This window comes from Betta splendens, chromosome 9 (genome assembly GCF_900634795.4).
Source record: "Betta splendens chromosome 9, fBetSpl5.4, whole genome shotgun sequence".
Classification (NCBI taxonomy): Eukaryota; Metazoa; Chordata; class Actinopteri; order Anabantiformes; family Osphronemidae; genus Betta; species Betta splendens.
In genome coordinates, this window is record NC_040889.2 from 11,149,221 (window position 1) to 11,169,055 (window position 19,835).

The 19,835-nt window shown below is 52.3% G+C and overlaps 1 protein-coding gene across 2 annotated transcripts in view; it reads left to right on the top strand.

Annotated features, from left to right (window-relative positions):
• plxnb2a.1 (plexin b2a, tandem duplicate 1) overlaps window positions 1-19,835 on the top strand; it is a 69,853-nt gene that overhangs the window by 46,825 nt on the left and 3,193 nt on the right. For both annotated transcript variants that reach the window (XM_029161337.3, XM_029161338.3), the window contains 34 exons: window positions 6,949-7,466; window positions 7,543-7,869; window positions 7,949-8,087; window positions 8,153-8,298; window positions 8,381-8,557; window positions 8,640-8,774; window positions 9,409-9,509; window positions 9,605-9,731; window positions 10,446-10,605; window positions 10,810-10,921; window positions 11,001-11,112; window positions 11,207-11,308; window positions 11,409-11,495; window positions 12,198-12,285; window positions 12,370-12,533; window positions 13,462-13,610; window positions 13,697-13,832; window positions 15,099-15,235; window positions 15,323-15,505; window positions 15,598-15,709; window positions 16,196-16,405; window positions 16,493-16,576; window positions 16,744-16,845; window positions 17,137-17,279; window positions 17,351-17,451; window positions 17,538-17,767; window positions 17,840-18,021; window positions 18,134-18,200; window positions 18,387-18,533; window positions 18,773-18,850; window positions 18,948-19,026; window positions 19,108-19,208; window positions 19,418-19,499; window positions 19,578-19,729. In XM_029161337.3, the coding sequence (XP_029017170.1) occupies window positions 6,954-7,466; window positions 7,543-7,869; window positions 7,949-8,087; window positions 8,153-8,298; window positions 8,381-8,557; window positions 8,640-8,774; window positions 9,409-9,509; window positions 9,605-9,731; window positions 10,446-10,605; window positions 10,810-10,921; window positions 11,001-11,112; window positions 11,207-11,308; window positions 11,409-11,495; window positions 12,198-12,285; window positions 12,370-12,533; window positions 13,462-13,610; window positions 13,697-13,832; window positions 15,099-15,235; window positions 15,323-15,505; window positions 15,598-15,709; window positions 16,196-16,405; window positions 16,493-16,576; window positions 16,744-16,845; window positions 17,137-17,279; window positions 17,351-17,451; window positions 17,538-17,767; window positions 17,840-18,021; window positions 18,134-18,200; window positions 18,387-18,533; window positions 18,773-18,850; window positions 18,948-19,026; window positions 19,108-19,208; window positions 19,418-19,499; window positions 19,578-19,729 (4,965 nt within the window). In that variant the 5' untranslated portion in view covers window positions 6,949-6,953. The remainder of the gene's footprint in view (window positions 1-6,948; window positions 7,467-7,542; window positions 7,870-7,948; window positions 8,088-8,152; window positions 8,299-8,380; window positions 8,558-8,639; window positions 8,775-9,408; window positions 9,510-9,604; window positions 9,732-10,445; window positions 10,606-10,809; window positions 10,922-11,000; window positions 11,113-11,206; window positions 11,309-11,408; window positions 11,496-12,197; window positions 12,286-12,369; window positions 12,534-13,461; window positions 13,611-13,696; window positions 13,833-15,098; window positions 15,236-15,322; window positions 15,506-15,597; window positions 15,710-16,195; window positions 16,406-16,492; window positions 16,577-16,743; window positions 16,846-17,136; window positions 17,280-17,350; window positions 17,452-17,537; window positions 17,768-17,839; window positions 18,022-18,133; window positions 18,201-18,386; window positions 18,534-18,772; window positions 18,851-18,947; window positions 19,027-19,107; window positions 19,209-19,417; window positions 19,500-19,577; window positions 19,730-19,835) is intronic.

Below are 19,835 nucleotides of genomic sequence, written 5' to 3' on the forward strand. Positions count from 1 at the left end.
CTCCCCGTTCCTTTCCATTCATCTTTCCAGGCTAGTCTTCATCAGGGCTTAGTGTCTGGCGCGTACCTGGATGCACCCGTCGGCGCTTTAATGCAGCTTCCTAGAGGCTGCGTGATCTTCCTCGCTCCTCCTCCTCCTCCTTTCATCTCTGCACATTGACATGCAAGCTGCTGCCTGTGTGTTGCCTCCGCTGTGTCTCGTCTCCCTCACCCACGGTGAATGAGGTGAGCACCAGCCCTGCAGCCATTTGTTTTGTACAGTTTGTAAGATGAAAGCCGGAGGGCTCCACTGTACACGCTGGAAGCGCTGTTTTCAGCTCATGAACAGACGTTGCATCATTTGTTTAGTTAAAACCCACGCGCTGAGCGTTAGCGGCGCGGCCCTACCTGCAGACGCCGGCCCTCTGTGGACATGCATGTCATGTGTTCTGCACCACAGAGCGCGTCCCTCCAACAGACGCCGGCTCAGATGCTTGATTTCAGCTGATACAGATCTTTCCAAACTCGCCTGGAGCGGCTCCAGCGGCTCCGGGCTCGACATTTCCGACAGTAGTTGGACCCTAACTTGACAATGATAAGGCCTCCCTGCAGCCTGCGTGCGCGTCGATAAGCCGGCTGATGCGGATGGATACCCGGCAGTGGAACGACCCGGCAGCTCCGTTCAGGCGGGAGTGGTGCTGTAGTCCCAAGCAGCTGTGCACCGAGTGGACTGAACATCAGCAGCATCTGCTTCACACTGGGATACATTTCCTGCTCTATAATTCATGCCCGTGTTGTTTTTGTTGTTGTTGTGCAGCGTCTGCACCACTTCCTCCCCATTTTCCCCTTCATAATTAAAAGGAGCCTTTAATGGGGTAACACTCCACCCAGGATCCGTCTGATGGACCACGAACGGGAGCTGTGGCTCGGTTCATGTCGTTCATCAAGAGGTTTCAAACAAATCCGACTCGCTTTTATTTTGGAAAGGTCAGTTCAGCCAAAACACCGAGTGATGTCTGTCAGTTCATAGGTGCTGCATATGGATTACAGCCTAAAATAGGTGCCGAGCGTTTCCCAGGACAAACCAGCTGAGATCAGCGTTTCGGGCGCGAGCATAAAGGCTGCAGTGTGTTGGGGAAAAGCTGCTTTGAAGGGCTCACCACAGCAAAGCTTCAAGGGACACGCAGCTTTATTACATCACTGCAAAGCGGCAGCACTCGTGACAATATGGTTTATATAGACGGCGGCGAAGCGGAATGTTTCGACGAGACGATTTTGTGCAACGCCGAGCGAAAGAAAGTTATGCGTGAAGGCGTTTTTCACACTTTGCTTCTGGGACGTTAAATCCGATAAATGAAACTCTGGACCGGACTCCTTTCTAAATGTGCCCGGAGCTCCTTTCCCAGGTAGCATTAGAAAATCTTAAGAAGTCTTAAGTCACTCCCATCTGCAAAAATCCCAACATTGATTAAAGCAGATCGGCTCATTCCAGTACTGGTGACATTTTGCTTGAGGGACTTTGCTGGTTCCACCTGGACAAAAGTAAATCCTCCGGACCAGATAAAGCGCTGCTGTGTGGGTTTGGAGGTGGCCTCCAGCAGCTCCCAGCCTGCGAGGGAGAGTTATCTGCGCTTTAATCAGCCCCGAGCAGACGGAGAAGGAGGGCAAACTTCACCTCTTCCTCTGTAATAAGGCGACTTGCTCTAAATCCTTTAATCTAAGCGGGAATGAAGGTTATATCTGTGCCTGCTGGCTGTGGAAAACAATCCCTCCTTCTCCTCTTCTGTCTTCCTCTCCTGCGCACCGGTACCCAGACACAGGGCTCCCTGTTAATTGAGGGCCCTCGGCCGTCGTGCTTTGTGTTTATGCATATGTCTGCGCGGGTGAAGGTTCGCCGGAGCCGCAGCGAAGCTGCTCGAAGCGCCGACAACTTGGAGGAACTTGGAGAGAGGAAACGGGGGTTCAGACACGTGGCCAGTTCGTGTGCAGACGCTGCTGATTATTTTCTGCACTTTGGAGCCGAGCGGTTTTAATAAAGCGCCTCCGCGGCCGCCCCTCGCTTGATTTCTCGCTCGCCGTAGACGAGGCAGAGGTTTAATTTCCAGCGTGCGAAGAGAAGCCGTAAATCTGCTGGATCCTGTCCAGAAACAATGACACGGCGGCTGCTCAGACGTTTCAGGATCTCCGGGAAGCTGCTAGTCACTATATAATATCGTGACAGTACCTGAGTGCAGTGTGGTGATTAATAAAAGTGCAGTAAATGAACTCGACACAATAATCACAAACTGAAAATTAATTTACTCCCATTCAGTCTGTTCGGCTGCAGCCGGTCGGTCTGATTATGAGGTGATTTATAATCCAGTCCTCAGAAAGCCTCAGGACTCCTCTGCAAACGATCATATCCACTGATTTTAATTTCCATTCAGGAAGTTAGGCTATAATGAAATCTCTTCATGCCACGGCAATTACCAGCATGTTGTCTGAACTAAGTGGTAATGTGGTCACGTCGGGTAATGAGAACAGCATCAGCCACCGGTGGCTGTGTTCATGTCTGTACCAGCCATAAGAAGGGCTCTTCCAGTGAGGAGACGGGGAAAAGGGGAAATTATTAGTCTCGTTAGCAGCTTTTCCTGGTGGAAATGTCTCCGCACTAACAAACATGGTGTCTCCGCTGTTCCTCCTCAAGGCCTTTAAACCTGTTTGTCTAGATTTACATCTTCATTAAGAAAGTTGGACGATGTTCAGCGAGCGTTAAACACACGGCTGGATTTGTTCTGTTCCTGAGATCTCAGAGCGGAGCGGCGCTCGGAACAAAGGGGGAGCGCTGCCGGGTTCTTTGGATCTGTCGCTGTCTTTTCATGTCGATCGTGTCGTCTTAAAGCGACGTCGCTAGGATCTGTAGCCGCTAAACTTGACAGGCAGCTTCAATGGTGACGTCTTAAGGTCTTAGCAGTGAGCTGCTGTCAGTTATTCCCACGGCATCGCGCTGAACGAGCTTTCGGCGCTGAGCGTCACCGACATCCTTTAATTGCTCCGGTGGAAAGTTTGAAGATGTAGAACTCATCTGTAACTCAGCGGGAAACGTCCATGGATCCATGTGAAGCCATGTTGACTTAAGGTGATTGGTTTCGTTCTTTCAGGCCCATCAGTGGGTTTCATTTTGTTTAAGGGTGCTGTTGAGTTGAATGAGTTTTAGATTCGTCCAGATGATAGCGTCCAGATCCACGCGCATTTTTTTTCGCGTGAACGGACGTGGCGACACAATAGATGCAGCCATGACATTAGCATAAAGGCCCATATCGTGTGTATGAACCCCGACGGTACCAGTCACAGCCAGTCCAGTGTCTGGACCCTGACAGCCCGCCTTTGTCTCGTCGCGGCGCCTCCACGCTGCCGCCGCAGAGCGGGGACGTCGCCGGCTGGTGCTCCGCTTAATAACTGACCCCTCAGACCGTCCATCATAAGTCTAATCCTCCTCTCACAGCTGGAGTTATTAGACGGCCTTATTTGGTCATCGCGTGGTAATGAGCATCCTCTGAGCTGCCATCATCGCTCACGCCCGCCCAATGGTCCGTTCATCTAGTCCACGTTGGATTTTCACAAACCGGTCTAAACCAGAAGAGTCTGGACCCGTTTTTGTTTCATCTGTATTTTAAGGGCGACTTCGTTGAACACAGATGCGGCCGATTCCAGAAATCCCCGTTTTGGCACAGACGGCCTCCCCCTGGACCCAAAAGCATCTTGTGTTTGACAGCAGAGTGTAATTGTGCTGCAGAGGAGGCTGATGAATGTGTGTGCGCGTCCCAGCCTCCCCAGTCCTTGCTCTCCTTCATTACCACCAATAACAACTCAATTTCCCGGGGGCTCCGCCAATCATAGCACTCGCACCCCCCCCCCAGGCCCGGCCAATCGTCTCCGGCGCGTCTCCGGCCGATGCCATGAATTACTAATGACGCCTGCTGGCGGGTGTGAATGTAAATAAGGACACATCAGGGCTTTTCGAACGCGGACACTAGAATCTGCTTCTTCTGCTGAAGTCCAGACAGAGACGGTGAAGAGGAACTGGGAAGATTAGTCATGCGTTCACACCTGTCGGCGACTTAGCCGTGCTAAGAACCTTCTGTAACACGAGTCAGGACAACCCGCCTGTTGTGTAGAAGCCTGTGTTCGTCTCCTGTGAACTGACCCGGAGTGATTTTATCAAACCGGACCGCTGCTTTGTGCTGAAAACAATGACTCGAGCACTGGTATCGTTGCGTCATGTGAGGGTTTTATTCCTGGGCTAAATAGAGGAGTAATCTAACATTGTGTCTGGGAGTTTGAACAGTTTCCTCTCACTTCAGGGATGAAACACAAGCGGAATGAAAACGAGGCCTTCAAAGAGGTGTCATGTATTAAAATGTTTCCCGGTTGAAGCCTTGGCGTCGGCGAGGCCTCCGTCGAGCACACGGTTTACGCTCCGGACGCACGGACGGACAGAAGCAGCACACGGACGCTGATTTCAGATGTGCTTTTTGTCCCCGAGGGTCTCGGGTGTCTGAAAACCGGTTTGGTTTTGAAGTGGCTCCTCTGGGTGAGGACACAAAGACACAGAGAGGAGGAGAAGGGCGAGAGGCACGTAGGCAGAGAGGGGGAAACAATGTGAATTACAAAGAGTGGTTAGAAAGAGAAAAGCTTGGAGAGGTGAGACAGAGGGAATCAGTCAGGCTTTTATTCCCCTGGCTGGAGCTTCGCAGACATTCCTGGATTTAGTTTCACTCCAAACTTTTTAGCAGAGGGGTCAGCGCTTAAGACTTTGTACAAAGTATGCACTCAGGATTTTAATGAGTCACAGATTGCTGCTCAGTCTCCCCTGCAGAGCGTGTGTGTGTGTGTGTGTGTGTGTGTGCGCGTGTGTGTTTAGCTCTCTCTTCAGCATCACATTTGCATTTCATCTCGGCTGCCGGTGGCTCTGGTTTTCCAGCCGACGCGTGGCGTCGGCGGCAGCCAGTGGGCCGTAATCTCCGCCGCGCAGACGCATTGAAGCCGACTCGCTGGTAAATAAATCCAATTGTGAGCTCTGTCGGCACAGCCCTAGTCTCTGCCTGTGAACCCGCTACCTGCGCTGTCGCCGGCGCCCGCGGTCCAAACGGCAGCCGAGGGCTTGACTCGGCGTTCACCACGGCAGCGCCGCGGCCGCTTCCAGCCTGACCAGGTGGCTCGCATGTTAAAGGCTGCCGCTCCTCCCCGTAATGATCGCATTTGTTTACAATAATTGTCCTAATGCCTGAAAATGAATGTTTAATTACAGCCTACGCACGTTCTGCGCCGTGATTAGATAATGGCTCGTCCATTATACGGATAAATGGCTAAAAGAGCCGCTCGCTGCGAGAGCGTGAGCAGCTCTTTTACACCTCTGACTCCCGGTTTGTTGCTGGGCCGGCACCAGCCGGGCCCAAAGAGGATGAAAGGAGGGAAATAAGGCAGAGGAAAGAGGAGAGGGCACAAAGACGGGTCCACGGTGGAAAAACCAAAAGGTGTCTTTGCCTTTTGATGTGGCAGATGCACACATCCACAACAGGCCGTCTGATAGAGGAGAGGAGAGGCAGAGGAGGCGGCTGTGCCTGCCAGCGCTCTGGTGTTCCAGGGGCGTGAAAGATATGAAATTCAATGAGAGCGATGGCCATCGACGGCCACACAGGAGGCCAAGTACAAGTACAGATTATCTGGCAGCATCAGGGAGGATTCATGGAGCGTCTCTAATTTATGAATGCTGGGTCAAAATCACTTGGGCGCGAATCAAACATTAATTGAGGACGTGCTACAGTGCTTACAGCTAAGCAGGTTTGACTCTTTAACCTGTGAAGGAGGAAGTTGCTCCAAATTCACAATCAGACACACGTTGTTTGCTGGAAGAAATGGAATCAATACTTAATCGAATATAACCTGAGCAACAGGTTCTTTATTTCCTGGATATAATTCCTCTGATTATTTCATAAACATCGTTCATCTCTAGAAACGTTCTACAAGAATCTAGAAATTGTTCAAAGCAACAGAATTTATTTTGAATGTAATTTTACAAAACAACAGAAATTAATTGGAAAACCTGGAGTATAAGGTGGTCATAATGGGATTTTTGGCGGTCAGCTCACTTTGCAGCGGTTTTAGGTCATTTGCAGGGTTGTAAAGTAGAACGGACTCTCTGAAGTCTTCAGAATCCCTTTGAGACGCCTTGTTCCTGCCTAACTTTCAAAGATCTCTATATGAGCGTATAACCGCTTCTCTCTGCGTTTCCGCATTGCAGCCATTACGAGCACCTGACTGTTGATATCTGCGGATAGGTAATTTAGGCGAGCAGGTGGGAAGAGAGATAAGTCTTTTCACACTAATAAATCCCTTTGCAATGAAGTGAAGTGAAGTGAATTCAATTTGCGGGGAGTAAAAGCGCAGGGGGAGTCGATTGACCAGCAGTCAGAGCGTTCTGATAGCCGCCGTAAAGGCGCGAGGTTTAATGGGCGGGAGGCCGACGATGCTGCAGACTCGCACCTCCGCACATCGAGCTCTCGGAGTGAAACGATTTCACGTGGACTCTCCGTGTCGTTTGTGCGGGTGGACGTTACTGCGGCGCGTGATGTGACCGAACACCGGAGCCACAGGCCACCGCTGTAATTAAATACACCCACCCAGACTAATGGAAGGAGAGAGTCGCTGTGTCACACAACTAATTGCTACACTCAGTCTCTGGCTTCACATACACACACACACACACACCTTCTACCTTTGTCTTTGCTAATCTAATCGGGCCTCCGCTTTGAGTCGGTTACCTGCACCTTCGCCCCCCCCTCCCAGTAAAGGATGTTCTGGCTTTAATGAGAGCCTCCTCATTATTGCTTCTTGTTTCGCTTCTCCTCAAAGTTTCTGCTGCTACAGAACAAAGTCGGGCTTCTGTTCGCTGGATTCACACCTGTGCCTGCTGCTGTTTTCCCTGCAGACGTGATGGAGCGCTGGCGTCTGGGCCCGTTTGTCCTGGTGGTCCTGGCCGTCCTCCACTTCAGGCCCCTGCACAGCAAGGCAGAAGAGTTCGTTAGCCCAACCTTGATCAACAACGTGGTGGCGGACCCCCACACGGGCCGGCTGTACGTCGGCGCCGTCAACACCCTCTACCAGCTGAGCCCCGCCCTCAAGGAGGAGTCGCGGGCCGAGACGGGCCCCAGGCGGGACAACAAGCAGTGCACGCCGCCCATCACCGACGCCTGCGACGAGGCCGTGTACACGGACAACCACAACAAGCTGCTGCTGGTCCAGGAGGCCAAGGACGTCCTGGTGGTGTGCGGCAGCGTCTTCAGGGGCATCTGCTCGCTGAGGAACCTGAGCAACGTGGAACAGCAGCTGTACTTCAGCGACTCCAAAGGGGAGAAGTCGTACGTGGCGAGCGCCGAGGAGGGCGTCTCCGTGGTGGGGGTGATGTCGTACTTCACCAAGGACCAGGACAACTACACCGTGTTCTTGGTGATTGAACGAAAGCAAACGCACCCCCGGCTGCTGTTGGCGTAACCGTGTAACGAGCCTCTCTCCTGTGTCTCAGGTCGGTAAAGGCTACGGCAGCCACGACAGCACCAAGCTCATCTCCACCCGCATCCTGCAGGACAGCGGCGACTGGGTGGTCTTCGACAGCATCATCGAGGCGTCGGCCGTCCAGGCCAACGCTTTCGTCCTGCGGTACCTCCACGACTTCCGCTTCGCCTTCAAGGACGGCGGCTTCGTGTACTTCCTGTTCTCGCGCACGCTCGGGATCCAGGACACCAAGAACTTCACCTTCATCTCGCGCCTGTGCGAGAACGACAAGAACTACTACTCGTACACGGAGCTGCAGCTCAACTGCAGCGCCGCCAACAAGTACAACAAAGCCCAGGTACTGGAGCGCCGGCGGCCGCGTGGTTCTGCTGCGAATGTCTTAACATTAAATAATCTCGCTCCTCTTCGCCCTTCAGGCCGCCTACGTAGCAGCGCCCGGTAAAGCTTTGGCCGAGCACATGAGCAAGACGGGCCAGTATGGGCCGGTGTCGGCCTCGGACAAGGTTCTGTTCATCACCTTCACGTCTGACGAAGACCCTTCCTCCTCAGCCTTGTGTAGGTGCCACGTCTGTAGTGTTGAATCGGGTCTAAGCGCCTCGTAACGAGCCTCCCTCCCGCAGGCATGTACCCTCTGCGCTCCATTAACGCCAAGCTGGTGGAGATCATCGGCGCCTGTTACAGTCACAACGGCATCATCAACGAGAAGTTCGCCGTCTACTCGCCCTACTCCTCCAAGTCTGAGGAGCTGTGTAGCAACAAGGACCCGGTGAGTAAAACCCGTCCGCGTCCCGGGTGCTACGATGCCGAATCTTAACAACAAAGATCTGATTTAATTTTGCCCCCGTCAGAACATGGCCTCCATGTACAAGTGTGGAGAGGAGTTCCTGCCCTCCCCGCTGGCCAGCAAGGCCGACTTCGCCCTGACGGTGCAGCCCTCCTTCGTCCACAAGGGCCAGATGACGGCGGTGGCGGTGGCGGTGGAGGAGGAGCACGCCGTGGCGTTCCTGGGCACCACCGCCGGAGAGGTAGCGCCGCCAAGCGCAGGCCGTGGCCGCGGCTCGCCCCGGGGCCTCCACGTGTGCTCACGCTGTCCCTGTGCCGCTGCAGGTGCTGAGGGTCCACCTGGCGGCCCACCCGGAGATGTACGGGCGAGCGCTCATCGACAGCACCGGGGACAGGGTCAACAAGAACCTGCTGTTCGACTCCAGCCTCCAACACTTGTACATCACCACCGAGAACAAGGTGAGATGCTCCTCCTTTAAATTCTCTGTTCTAAATCTGTTCTATCACCCGCAATTCATCGAGCGGCTCCCTGTCGGCGCGTGATGAAGGTCAGGCTTTTATTTGTTCCGTTTTTCATCAGGTCAGAGAGTTTGACGAGTGTTGCCTTCATTGTCTGTGTCTTATTTGATCACACGCTCGCTCACTCAGCTAACGCTCTGCGTTACCACACATCGATCTGCAACCTCCTTCTCTTCTGCCCTCCTCGCTCTCTCTCCTTTTGTCCTTTAATCTCTGGGTCGCTGTCGCTCTCTCCGCTCTGATGCTATTGATTTAGGTATGAATTAATTAGAATGCACTTCAAGAGGGCAATTCACTTTGATCAAGTCAAGTGACGACAGTCCAGCTTGTTCCAACTGCTCATTTAAATTTATTAGACCACCCTCTTGTTATCTGAGCGGAGGCGACAGCAACAACACCATCTGTTCTGACAGTAAAATATTAAACCTTGAAGGAATAGAAAAAAAACAAATACAATTAAGTAGAGTTATTTATGCTGCAAAAGTGGATCTACATTAAAGCATTACCTTTTTATATGGGGAGAGATTTTCAACACAAGAGGATGAAATGTGCTAAATCTATGGGATGTATGTAGATCACCAAGGTAGCGGTCCAGGCCTGCGAGCAGAAGACGGACTGCCACTCCTGCATGGCCATGAAGGACCCGTACTGTGGCTGGTGTGTGCTAGAGGGAAAGTGAGTCCACATTTCATTAGGCAGAATGCTTTCCTTCATCTGGAGATTCATGCTTTGTGCCTCTCTCACCGTCCGCGTCGCTCGCTCGCCCACAGATGCTCCAGGAAGCAGGAGTGCAGCCGCTCGCTGGAGAACAACACCTGGCTGTGGTCCCCCAAGCAGCAGTGCGTCCAGATCGCGGCCTTCGACCCCCCCAACCTCAGCTGCAGGAAAACGCAGCAGGTACAGGAGCGTCTCGGCGAGGGTGGGGATCTGTGCCGAGTACGAACCTCACAGAGATGGAGAAGCGTTTTAAACATTGAGTGAAGCAAAGCAAAGTCTGTGACGCTTATTCATTATGTTGTGAAGTGCTTCTATTATTTAAAGCAGGTTTAGCAGTCAGACGTTCTGATTTAGGGAGTTATGCCTTTCAGCCGTCCTCATCAGACACAACGGATGCAGGATGATTACGATGAGGTCACAGTATAATAAACACTATGCAAACAGTAGGTGGTTGAATCCACTTACAACGGAGCGCTGAACGTATCTAACCATTGTTAAACTTTGATTGACTTAAAATAATCATAAAAAGCCATCATAAATAATGTAAATAAGTTGATGTGAGGTTACTGTGTGTGCTGTTGCAGGTTGGATTTAAATAAGTCACGCTGAGCTTTACGTCCTGAAAGAGAGAAGAGAAAACGTCTCGGCTGGATTTATTCAGCAGCTCCTCTGCTCCGCGAGTTACTGAAGATCAGAAAGTTTGAAATTAAAATGTAGGCGGCGAAATTCAAACGGTGGAGGTCAGCGAGGAGTAATGAGGAGCTGATGTCAGAGCGGCTCCGTTGAATAGTAATGATTAAAGCAGCGCAGGAACGCGGGAGCGAACGGCGAGCGCTGGCGGCCGCTCGGCGCTGCTGTTTGGGCCGTTACATGTGTCTCTGCTCCCCCCCTCAGGTCACCATCCACATCCCCACCCTCCCCACGCTGGGGCCCAACGATCAGCTCACGTGCAAGTTCGACACCTCCGTCACCGACGCCGTCGTCACCGATCGGACGCAGGTCACCTGCTCCCTGCAAGGCATGGGAAAGATCCCTCCCACCCCCGACCTGCAGGGTAGGTGTTCACACGCAGAGGGGCCTTTAAAGGATTACAACCTTCTTTGTACTAGGAAGTAAATGCTTAAAAATCCTGTTGATCTTTATTCTGCTTTGTTATCTTACTGTTCTGGTCACAGCCTGTAAGACCACACTCTGGGCAGCATTTTTCCCCTCTTTTGACTGCCTCCCCTTTTCGTGTCCCTCTCGTGTCTGTGTTCAGACTACGTGTCCGTCCCAGTCAAGGTCCTTGTCAACAGAGGCATCGAGGTGACGTCTGGGGAGTATCACTTCTACAACTGCGCTGCCACCGTCAGGAAGAACCCCAACACGCCGTAAGAGGCCTTTCACACAGACGTTTATTGGCCCGGACGCAGGGGGTGCGCACACACGCTCACATGTGGATGTTCTCAGGTGCATTGCGTGCGTGACCAGCGGATGGGGCTGTCAGTGGAACACGGCGGATCACGGCTGCAGCGACGACGACGATGGCGTCAACGGGATCCGCATAGTGAAACCGCAGCAGGTGTGTTTGCCGTCAGCCGGTCTCAGTCACCGATCAATCAATTTAAAGCTGGACTTTATTAAAACCCTCCTGTTTCTCCTCCTCTGCCTTGAAGCCTGACAGTTGTCCTCAATTCGAGTCTCCGGAGCCGCTGTTGATCCCCGTGGGCTTCAAGGTCCCCATCAGCTTCAAGGGGCGAAACCTGGACAGTCACACGGTGAGCAGCAGCTCATTAACCGATCTGTTAGCGGCTCATTAGCGCCGTCCGCGGGCCGTTTGACGTTTCCATCTGAAAACTCTGTTGTGTTGATTCCCAGAGTTTTGCCATCGGGACGGAGCTGATGAAGCAGGACGAGGATGTGGCAGAGGAGCAGGATTCACAGTTCAGATTCTCAGGTTATGAGGTGATTATCATCTTATATGTTATATATTACACTATTTAATATTAAAAATATCAGTATATTGTGTGTATAAGACGTTAAATTAGTTTAATCTAACAAAGTGCTGAGCAGGACGTCGTAATAAACATGAGAACAGAGCAGGGAGTGAGTCTGTTCTTAATTGAACTCCTTCCGTCCACATAAAGATGCAGCGTCTGCTCCTTTCGTCGCGTCCTAGCAGCCGACTAAATGCTCACATCACCTCCGAGCTCTGTGTTTACGTCTGGAGCTCCGTGAACGCTGCTAAGGAAATCAGGGAGTGTGTCATTAGCTGGAATGAGGCGATTAGTGACACATTAGAGGCTAATTTGTGACTCAGTGCAGGAAGTCAGAGCGTCTCTGTTTGTTTTGTTTCCATTTGGGTTTTTGTATTTACGCTTCTGTTCTGCAGCGCTTTGTTTGTCTGTAGCTTTTTAGCTGGAAGGTTCAGGTTGGCTTTAGTGGTGACGGCTGGGGTTCCAGTGTGTAGCCATGCTAAGCTGTGTGTGCCTCTTCTCCTCGGATCCTCACCTCATGCTGATTCGTAGAATGCCAATATGCAGTTAGAGCGTTCCCTTTCTTCCTCGCTAGTGTTTGTGTGCATTTCTAACTGTGTGATGGTAATTTAGTGTTCAAGAAATGGGAAGGAAGCTTTTTATATGCGTGTGTGTGTCTCTCTCTCTGCAGTTCGCCTATGACAAGCAGCAGGAGGTGAACATATCCTTCCACATCAAAGACAGACAGCAGGAAAGGAAGATTGACAGCACCCTGACAGGTCGGTGTGTGAGTGCCATTATCACGCTGTAAGATCTTTCCCGTGCAATCGTGCTAATTAGCTGCAACCTCTCCTCCTCGCTAGTCGCGCTGTACAACTGCTCGGTGCGAAGGGAAGACTGCAGCCTGTGCAAACACGTCGACCCCAAGTACCAGTGCGTGTGGTGCGAGGCCTCGGAGTCCTGCGTGTACCGGGAGACCTGCTCGTCACAGCAGACGGCCCAGTGCCCCAACCCACACATCACTGCCGTGAGTCTGCGCCTCCTGCTTCTGTGTGCGTGACGGTGCCACGTCGTCCCGTCTGGTTGTTATCTGGACCAGACGACGCTCCGAAATCACAGCGAGTCGTGTGAAATGCTTCTACTTTAATAGAACGCACGATGGCATCTCCACCGTGCATCGACACCAGTCCGCCGACTGAACCTGAAACGGGCTGAATGAGGCGAGGAGCAGGAGCGTTCACAGTAAACTACTGTGGGAGCTCTGGTGCTGGATTGGGAATCCTTTTATTTATCTATAAATGGTTCATCTCTTTAATAGATTAATACACATGGTTCCTTTGCAGTTTCCCAGCGTAATCCTACACACTCATGCGTTTGTTTACACACGTGTGATTTATTCATATTTTGGTTGCGTGACAACGCAAAATCAAAGGATAAACGAGAGACTCATCTGTTGGGATCAGCTGTGAATTAGTTCGTCTTCCTTTTAAAGGCTTTTACAGACGGCCCTTCGCTGCTTTTCATCAGCGGCGCTTTTAAACTCATTTCTCCTCGCGTATTGAATTCACAGTTTGTCTCTTGGCTGCACAACTTCAATATGTTTCCTATTTACTCTGGGACATCAGTCATTCGTCGCTGCCTCTGTCTCCATTTGCTCTCGGCAGCGGGCGGATTAGGTCAAGAGCTCTTCGGTATTCCCACATCAGCCCCTGAGCTTATGGCGCCAACAAAAACCATTAAACACATGGAACGGCAGAAATGACTTCTGCTTGTCATGTGGTTGCATCAAATCCAAACTAAATTGTCTCAAAGTTTAACTAGCAGGTTTTTCACCTTTTTGTATTTTTGCCAGATTGACTTTTGATTGAACGCAGCTGGGATCCGCTCCTGCACAGATGGCTGCTGTCAGTCTTGCATGGTGGAGAAGCCAACATGCTTTGTTTTACCTCCCTCAGATTGTCCCTCAGTTCGGGCCTCTGAACGGCCGTATATCAGTGACCATCAAAGGCTCCAACATGGGCATCAAGAAGGAAGACGTCAAGAAGATCACGGTGGCCGGCGTGGACTGTGTCCACCAGGAGGACCGCTACTCCGTCTCCACCAGGTAACCTGAGCGCCTGGCGGCGTTTAAAGGCTCTGGTCGTCAGAATGATGAGGCCAGGTGCTATTATGCTTTCCTTCCGCCTGCAGCGTGGTGTGCGAGATCGGGCCGGCGAAGCCGGTTCCGCCAGCTGACATCCCACTGGAGCCGACCAACAGTGGGCCGGTGGAGATAGAGTTGGAGGGAGGCCAAAAGGGCAGGTCCTTGGTGGAGTTCACCTATCGGGTAGGTCTGACCCCGGATCCCTGGGCCAGAGGGGCTTCCATGGTCATATATGCAGGTTGTGCAGCCGGGTTCTGCTGTCTCCTTCACATCTATGATGCAACAATTATCTGAACGCAGAGACACAGGGCAGCACGTTTAGGGGCAGCGCAGCTTTACTTCGATCTGCTTTACCAAACACTGTGACAGGGGTTTGACATTAATCGCCTCCTCAGAGCTGTAGACGTGAACCATTAAGGTTTATGAGGCTGATCTGCATCTAGTGTCCGGCACTGATCAATTACTGGTATAAAAACACAGCCAGCTGCCGCCGGGAATCGAATCGCCTCGTCTTTTTATACCCTCCCAACAGATTCGCTGTCATTTCCATCTCATGAATCTCTGGGTTTAAATTTCCGTTCTCTTCGTGCCAAATTTGAAATAGATGCGTTTGTGTTTTTCCTCCGACTTCCAGACTGCGCGTGTTATTACGAGTTTGTCTCCTCGAGTCTATTTATTCCTGTTTGCAGCTCCTCTCTGCCAGAACAGCGAGAGCCCGACTGAAACGCCAACAAGCTGAGCGCTTGAGTGCACGCCGGCGTCACACGCTGATCTACAAAACGCTGCTGCACCTCTTTGTATTTACACCTTCATTTCCCCCCATGCTTTCAAACGTGACTAACTGGCGTCACACACTGGGCTCCACCGCCTTGTTTTAATTCGGCACAAAGATTAACTTCTTAAATTTCCGAGCCGCCGAACCTCCGCTGTGGCTGAGAATGAATTTGGCCTCCTGCTTCTGCTGCCGAGCTCTGGTACAAACAGGAAAAGGAGCCATCTGCTGTGTTTCCATGTGCCTTCTCATCCACCGGTGAAGCCGGTGAGGTTCCTCAGTGGCAGTGGTTTAGTTCAGTTCTTATACGAACCCCGAGCTCCGCTTATTTACCCTTGACTTGAAAGCGCACTGTGGTTTCGATGCGATCAAAGCGTTCGTACCTGTCGGACGGCGGCTGCGACGTAATGAGCTCGGTGCGGTTGAACTTTGATGTTTGCTTTTCATTTGACTTCTTCCATTGTTTTCCGGTGCTAGTGAAAAACAAAGTGCTCACCTCTCCCAGCTGGGAGGAAAAGGCCACGGCTGTTCAAAAGGCTTTTCCCCACAGTCTGTGACGGCTGTTGTGAAGTTAATTAGTCCTAAAGTTGGAGAATCCCCGGGTGATGTTGACGCCTGGCCGTTCTCCCAGCATTGGCCCATCTGCCGCCCAGCTGACTTTTGTGTTTTCTGCCCAGGACCCCAAACCAGCTGCTGTGGAGCCGGTGAAGGGTCCAGCAGCCGGGGGAACCTTGATCAACATCACCGGCGACAACCTGGACACGGCCACCAAGGAGGACGTCTCCGTCTCAGTGGGGGGCGTTCCCTGTGACATGTAAGCGCTCACTCTTCACACCGGCTCGGTCTTTGTAGAGACGCGGCCGAGCGGTGTCTAAGCACCAGCATCCTCTTTGCTCTCCAGCCTGTTTTTCGGCACCAACATCACCTGCAAGACAGGAAAATACCGGGGGCAGAAGGTGCCGTCTGACCCGCTGACGGTGACGGTGAAGTACGGAAAGAACACCACCAAAGACGTCCCGGTGCAGTTCCAGTACTCTGAGAATCCCAAGGTCACGGAATATTACCCCAAAACCAGCTTCTTGTGGTGAGCGTGTCCTCAAAGCTGTTTGTTATTGTGAAGCATCGTCTTCTTTTAATAAACCTAATGTATGCTAATGATAAAACCCGTGTGAACAGCGGGGGGCGAATGATCGTGGTCCGGGGAAGCGGCTTCGACCTGATTCAGAGCGCCACCTTGAGAGTGAGCACGTCCACAGACGAGTTCATGCAGGACACCGGCTCTGAGGAGGTAAGAGTCAAAGACGTCTGACGCCGTGATCGAGGACACCGTCCTCACTCTGTTTGTCCAGTGCAGATCCGTCTGTCGACATCTGTGCTTCAGTGAGAAAATAAAGTGGTTTTGAAGGACTGTAGAATCTACTCTAGAATGACCAGACTAGATCATATTTTTAATAAAAGCACGTTGTCACCTGGATGTACATCCGCCTGCTGCTACATCTGAGGCTTGTTCTTTCCGAGTGGAAACCCTGAAACAGGAAAAGGGACAACGCTCCTATTTCACCACTGAATGGCTCTGAGTGACAGACTCTCACCGAAAAGATGCGCTGCAGGCGAAGGGAGGTGAAGTCATTTTGTCTGTGCAGCGGGGGGGGGGAGGATGGAGATAGACGCCGCAGGGACAAGAAGGAAGGGAGGGGGAGGCAGATCTTGATTCACTTGACTTGGCAAACACGATATAAGGACTCAGCTTCTCACTCTTTCTCGTCTCCCTCAGTTTGTGGAGCCTGCGCAGACCAAGAACGACAGCGTCCTCCAGTTCCACTCGCCGTCCCTGAACAGCTCCCTCTACGGCCAGTCCTTCAGGACGTACCTGCAGCTGGACAACGTGGTGGAGGAGCTGAGGAGCTTCCACTATCACCCCGACCCCTTGTTTAAGAAGCTGGACAATTACAAGATCACGGAGAAGAGCCTGATCGACGTGCATGTGAGTAGACGGCGGCACCTGCTCCTCGCGGCTGCACGAAGCCTCTGGGTGCTGATAGGTTCGGTCTCTGCTTCTCGCCGTCGCCAGGGCCAAGGTTTCTCCAAGGCGATGACGGCCGAGGAGGCCCAGGCGTTCGTTGGCGATGCCCTCTGTCACGTCAACATACTGAAGGTAGAGGTGCACACACACTTGAATGGATTCAACTGTAAATCTACCAGGAGGTAGAACCGCAGCATGAGGTCACACTTGACACTTGATCCGTTCGACAGCGCGGGGAACGAGGGAGCAGGTGGTGGATGAGTTTCTTTCAGTCCCTGTTTGTGTTCGTTTCTGTGCAGGATGACAGGTTGATCATCGAGGCTCCGACGTCGAAGCCCAAAGCCAAGTCCAAAATCCAGCGCCAGCGCAGAGATACGACCAACGACATGCTGGAGCTTGTGGTAAACACATTATGGGGGGGGGCTCAGAACCAAAGCGTCACGGCTGTAATTTAACTCCTCGTTCCAGTCGTAGCTGTCAGGAGCCCGCAGGAAGTGGCTCTGTCGTGCTCATTTGTCAAGGACAAAGCTGGAAAGAGAGAGAGTCAAAATCCCCCCTGGGGGGGGTGGATTCACTCTGGGTCAAAGTCCAAATGTTTCACATCTGGGAAACACATTATTTTTCTTGCATGCTGTTCTCTCACATGTACATCAAACTCCTACCTGCCGTGTCTCATCTCTGTGTCGGTCCAGGTGAAGTTCGGACGCGGTGAGTGGATCGTGGGTTTGGTCTACTACGACGAGCCGATCATCCCCAAGCTTCACCTGGCGATCATCATCCCCGCGGTCGTCGTTCCCATGCTGCTCTTCATCGCCGTGTCCGTCTACTGCTACAGGTTTGAGACGGGACTGAAAGAACCCCACTCTTCTTGTTTGTCCTTTTAACGTGCGTCCGTCTGTCTGTCAGGAGGAAGAGTCAGCAGGCGGAGCGCGAGTACGAGAAGGTGAAGCACCAGCTGGAGAGTCTGGAGGAGAGCGTTCGCGATCGCTGCAAGAAGGAGTTCACAGGTACGAGGCGTCGCCTGCGAGTGTGAAAGCCGTTCGGCGGGCAGCTCATGATGCTAATTCGGCTGATTTGTCTCGCTGTGCGTCAGACCTGATGATTGAAATGGAGGACCACACCAGCGACCTGAGCGAGGCGCGGATGCCCTTCCTGGATTACAAGACCTACACCGACCGCAACTTCTTCCTGCCCTCCAAAGACGGCGCCAACGACGCCATGATCACGGAGAAACTCCAGATCCCAGAAGCCCGCAAGACCATCGTGCTGCAGGCGCTCACCCAGTTCTCCAACCTGCTCAACAGCAAACCGTTCCTCATAAATGTGAGTCTGCCTGTCTGAGTCGTCCTCCGGCGGCTTCGCTGCACTCCAGCCTCATTCTGCCTCTGCCTCCAGTTCATCCACACGCTGGAGAGCCGGCCCGACTTCAACGCCCGCTCCCGCGGCTACTTCGCGTCCCTGCTGACGGTGGCACTGCACGGCAAGCTGGAGTACTACACGGACATCATGAGGACGCTGCTGCTGGACATGATGGACGAGCACGTGCAGAACAAAAACCCCAAGCTCATGCTGAGGAGGTGCGCTGTGCACGCAGATCGGACGGTGGCACCATTTTACAGCAGCGGCGCCTGTTGGTTGCTGTTCGGTCTGATCTAGAGGTTTATTTCCATATCTTGTGCATGTAACCAGGTCGGAGACGGTTGTGGAGAGGATGCTTTGTAACTGGATGTCCATCTGTCTCTATCAGTTCCTCAGGGTAACATGGACTCTTCTGTGTTGTTGTTGTCTGTCTTTACATTCGATTTCTTCTCATTCTCTTTCCGCTCTGACCCGTTTCACCTTCTCTGCAATTTTTGTAATACAAATGCCCGACGGATGGAAATGCTCCCGTCGCGTCCAACCGAGTCGACGCCTTGATGTGTCTGTGTCCTCCTCGCTTTAGGACACAGCAGGAGAACCTCTGTACAAGCTGTTCAAAGCCCTGAAGCACCAGGTTGAGAAGGGCCCCGTGGACGCCCGGTTGAAGAAAGCCAAGTACACGCTGGACGATAAAGGCCTGCTGGGGGACGACGTGGAGTACGCTGTGCTGGTGAGTACACACAGAAGCCAAGCAGCTGCTGCATATGAATCAGACATTCAGGTGATAAAGTCAGGGCCTGTCGCTACCTGCTTATAATGATGAAAACCAGCTCCGGGTCAAAGGTCACAGCAGGTTTTCTTCCATCAACTCACAAAGTGGGTTCGTTTGTAAGCTAGCTCTGTGCTGCACTGTTCACGTTTCCACGTCCAGATTCATGAATTTTAACCCATTAAGCGCCTGCGTGTCAGACCCTGCAGGTGTTGGTGCACGGTGAAGGGCCGGACGTGACGCCGGTGAAGGTGTTGAACTGCGACACCATCTCCCAGGTGAGGATGAGCTGTGGGTCACGGCTCTCCGTCTGTCGCTGTGGTTCGTACAAACCTTCAGCTGAAACACCTTGTGCCTTTTTTTACTGGGCTGCAGGTGAAGGAGAAGATCATCGATCAGGTTTACAGGAACCAGCCGTACTCACAGAGACCAAAGGTGGAGAATGTTGCACTGGGTAAGACGCAGACACTCACTGCAGTAATTGTATCTATATAATTATTATTCAGGCGCTACCATTATCGCCTCCCGTCCACAGAGTGGCGTCCTGGTTCCACGGGTCAGATTCTGTCAGACATGGACCTGACCTCCCAGAAAGAAGGACGCTGGAAGAGGCTCAACACTCTGGCTCATTACAATGTGGGTGAAGCCTGATGTTCAGGTCGACCTGTCCTGAAAATATACTCGTTACTTCTTTCGTTACAGCTGAAGACTCGATGATCGTTATTATTATTATTATTCAAAGACAAGCATAGTGAAGTGCAGAGAAATGTCAGCCCACAGGAGGCCTCACCCCCCTTAGACATATGAGCTCCTCCTAATTAGCCTGTCTGTTTTCTGTGTTTTAGGTTCGGGACAACGCCACCTTGGTTCTGTCCAGAGTTTTGCACACGCAGTCGTTTCACCAGCACCAAGACAGTCATGAAGAGAGTATGCACACACACACACACACATACACACATGGTCCCGTGTGCTGGGCACCTCTAACCTTCCTCCCCCACCTCTCAGAAAACGCCCTGCTGGAGGACGACAACACCTTCCACCTGGTGAGGCCGGCGGATGAAATCGATGAGGGGAAGTCGAAGCGAGGCAGCATGAAGGGCAAGACCACGACCAAAGCCATCACCGAGCTCTACCTGACCAGGCTGCTGTCCGTCAAGGTGAGCGTGGCTGCAGGTGCGAGTCTCCTCCTTGCATCGTTTCTAGGAAACGGCTGTGAACCTGTGTGTGTGTGTGTGTGTGTGTGTGTGTGTGTGTGTGTGTGTG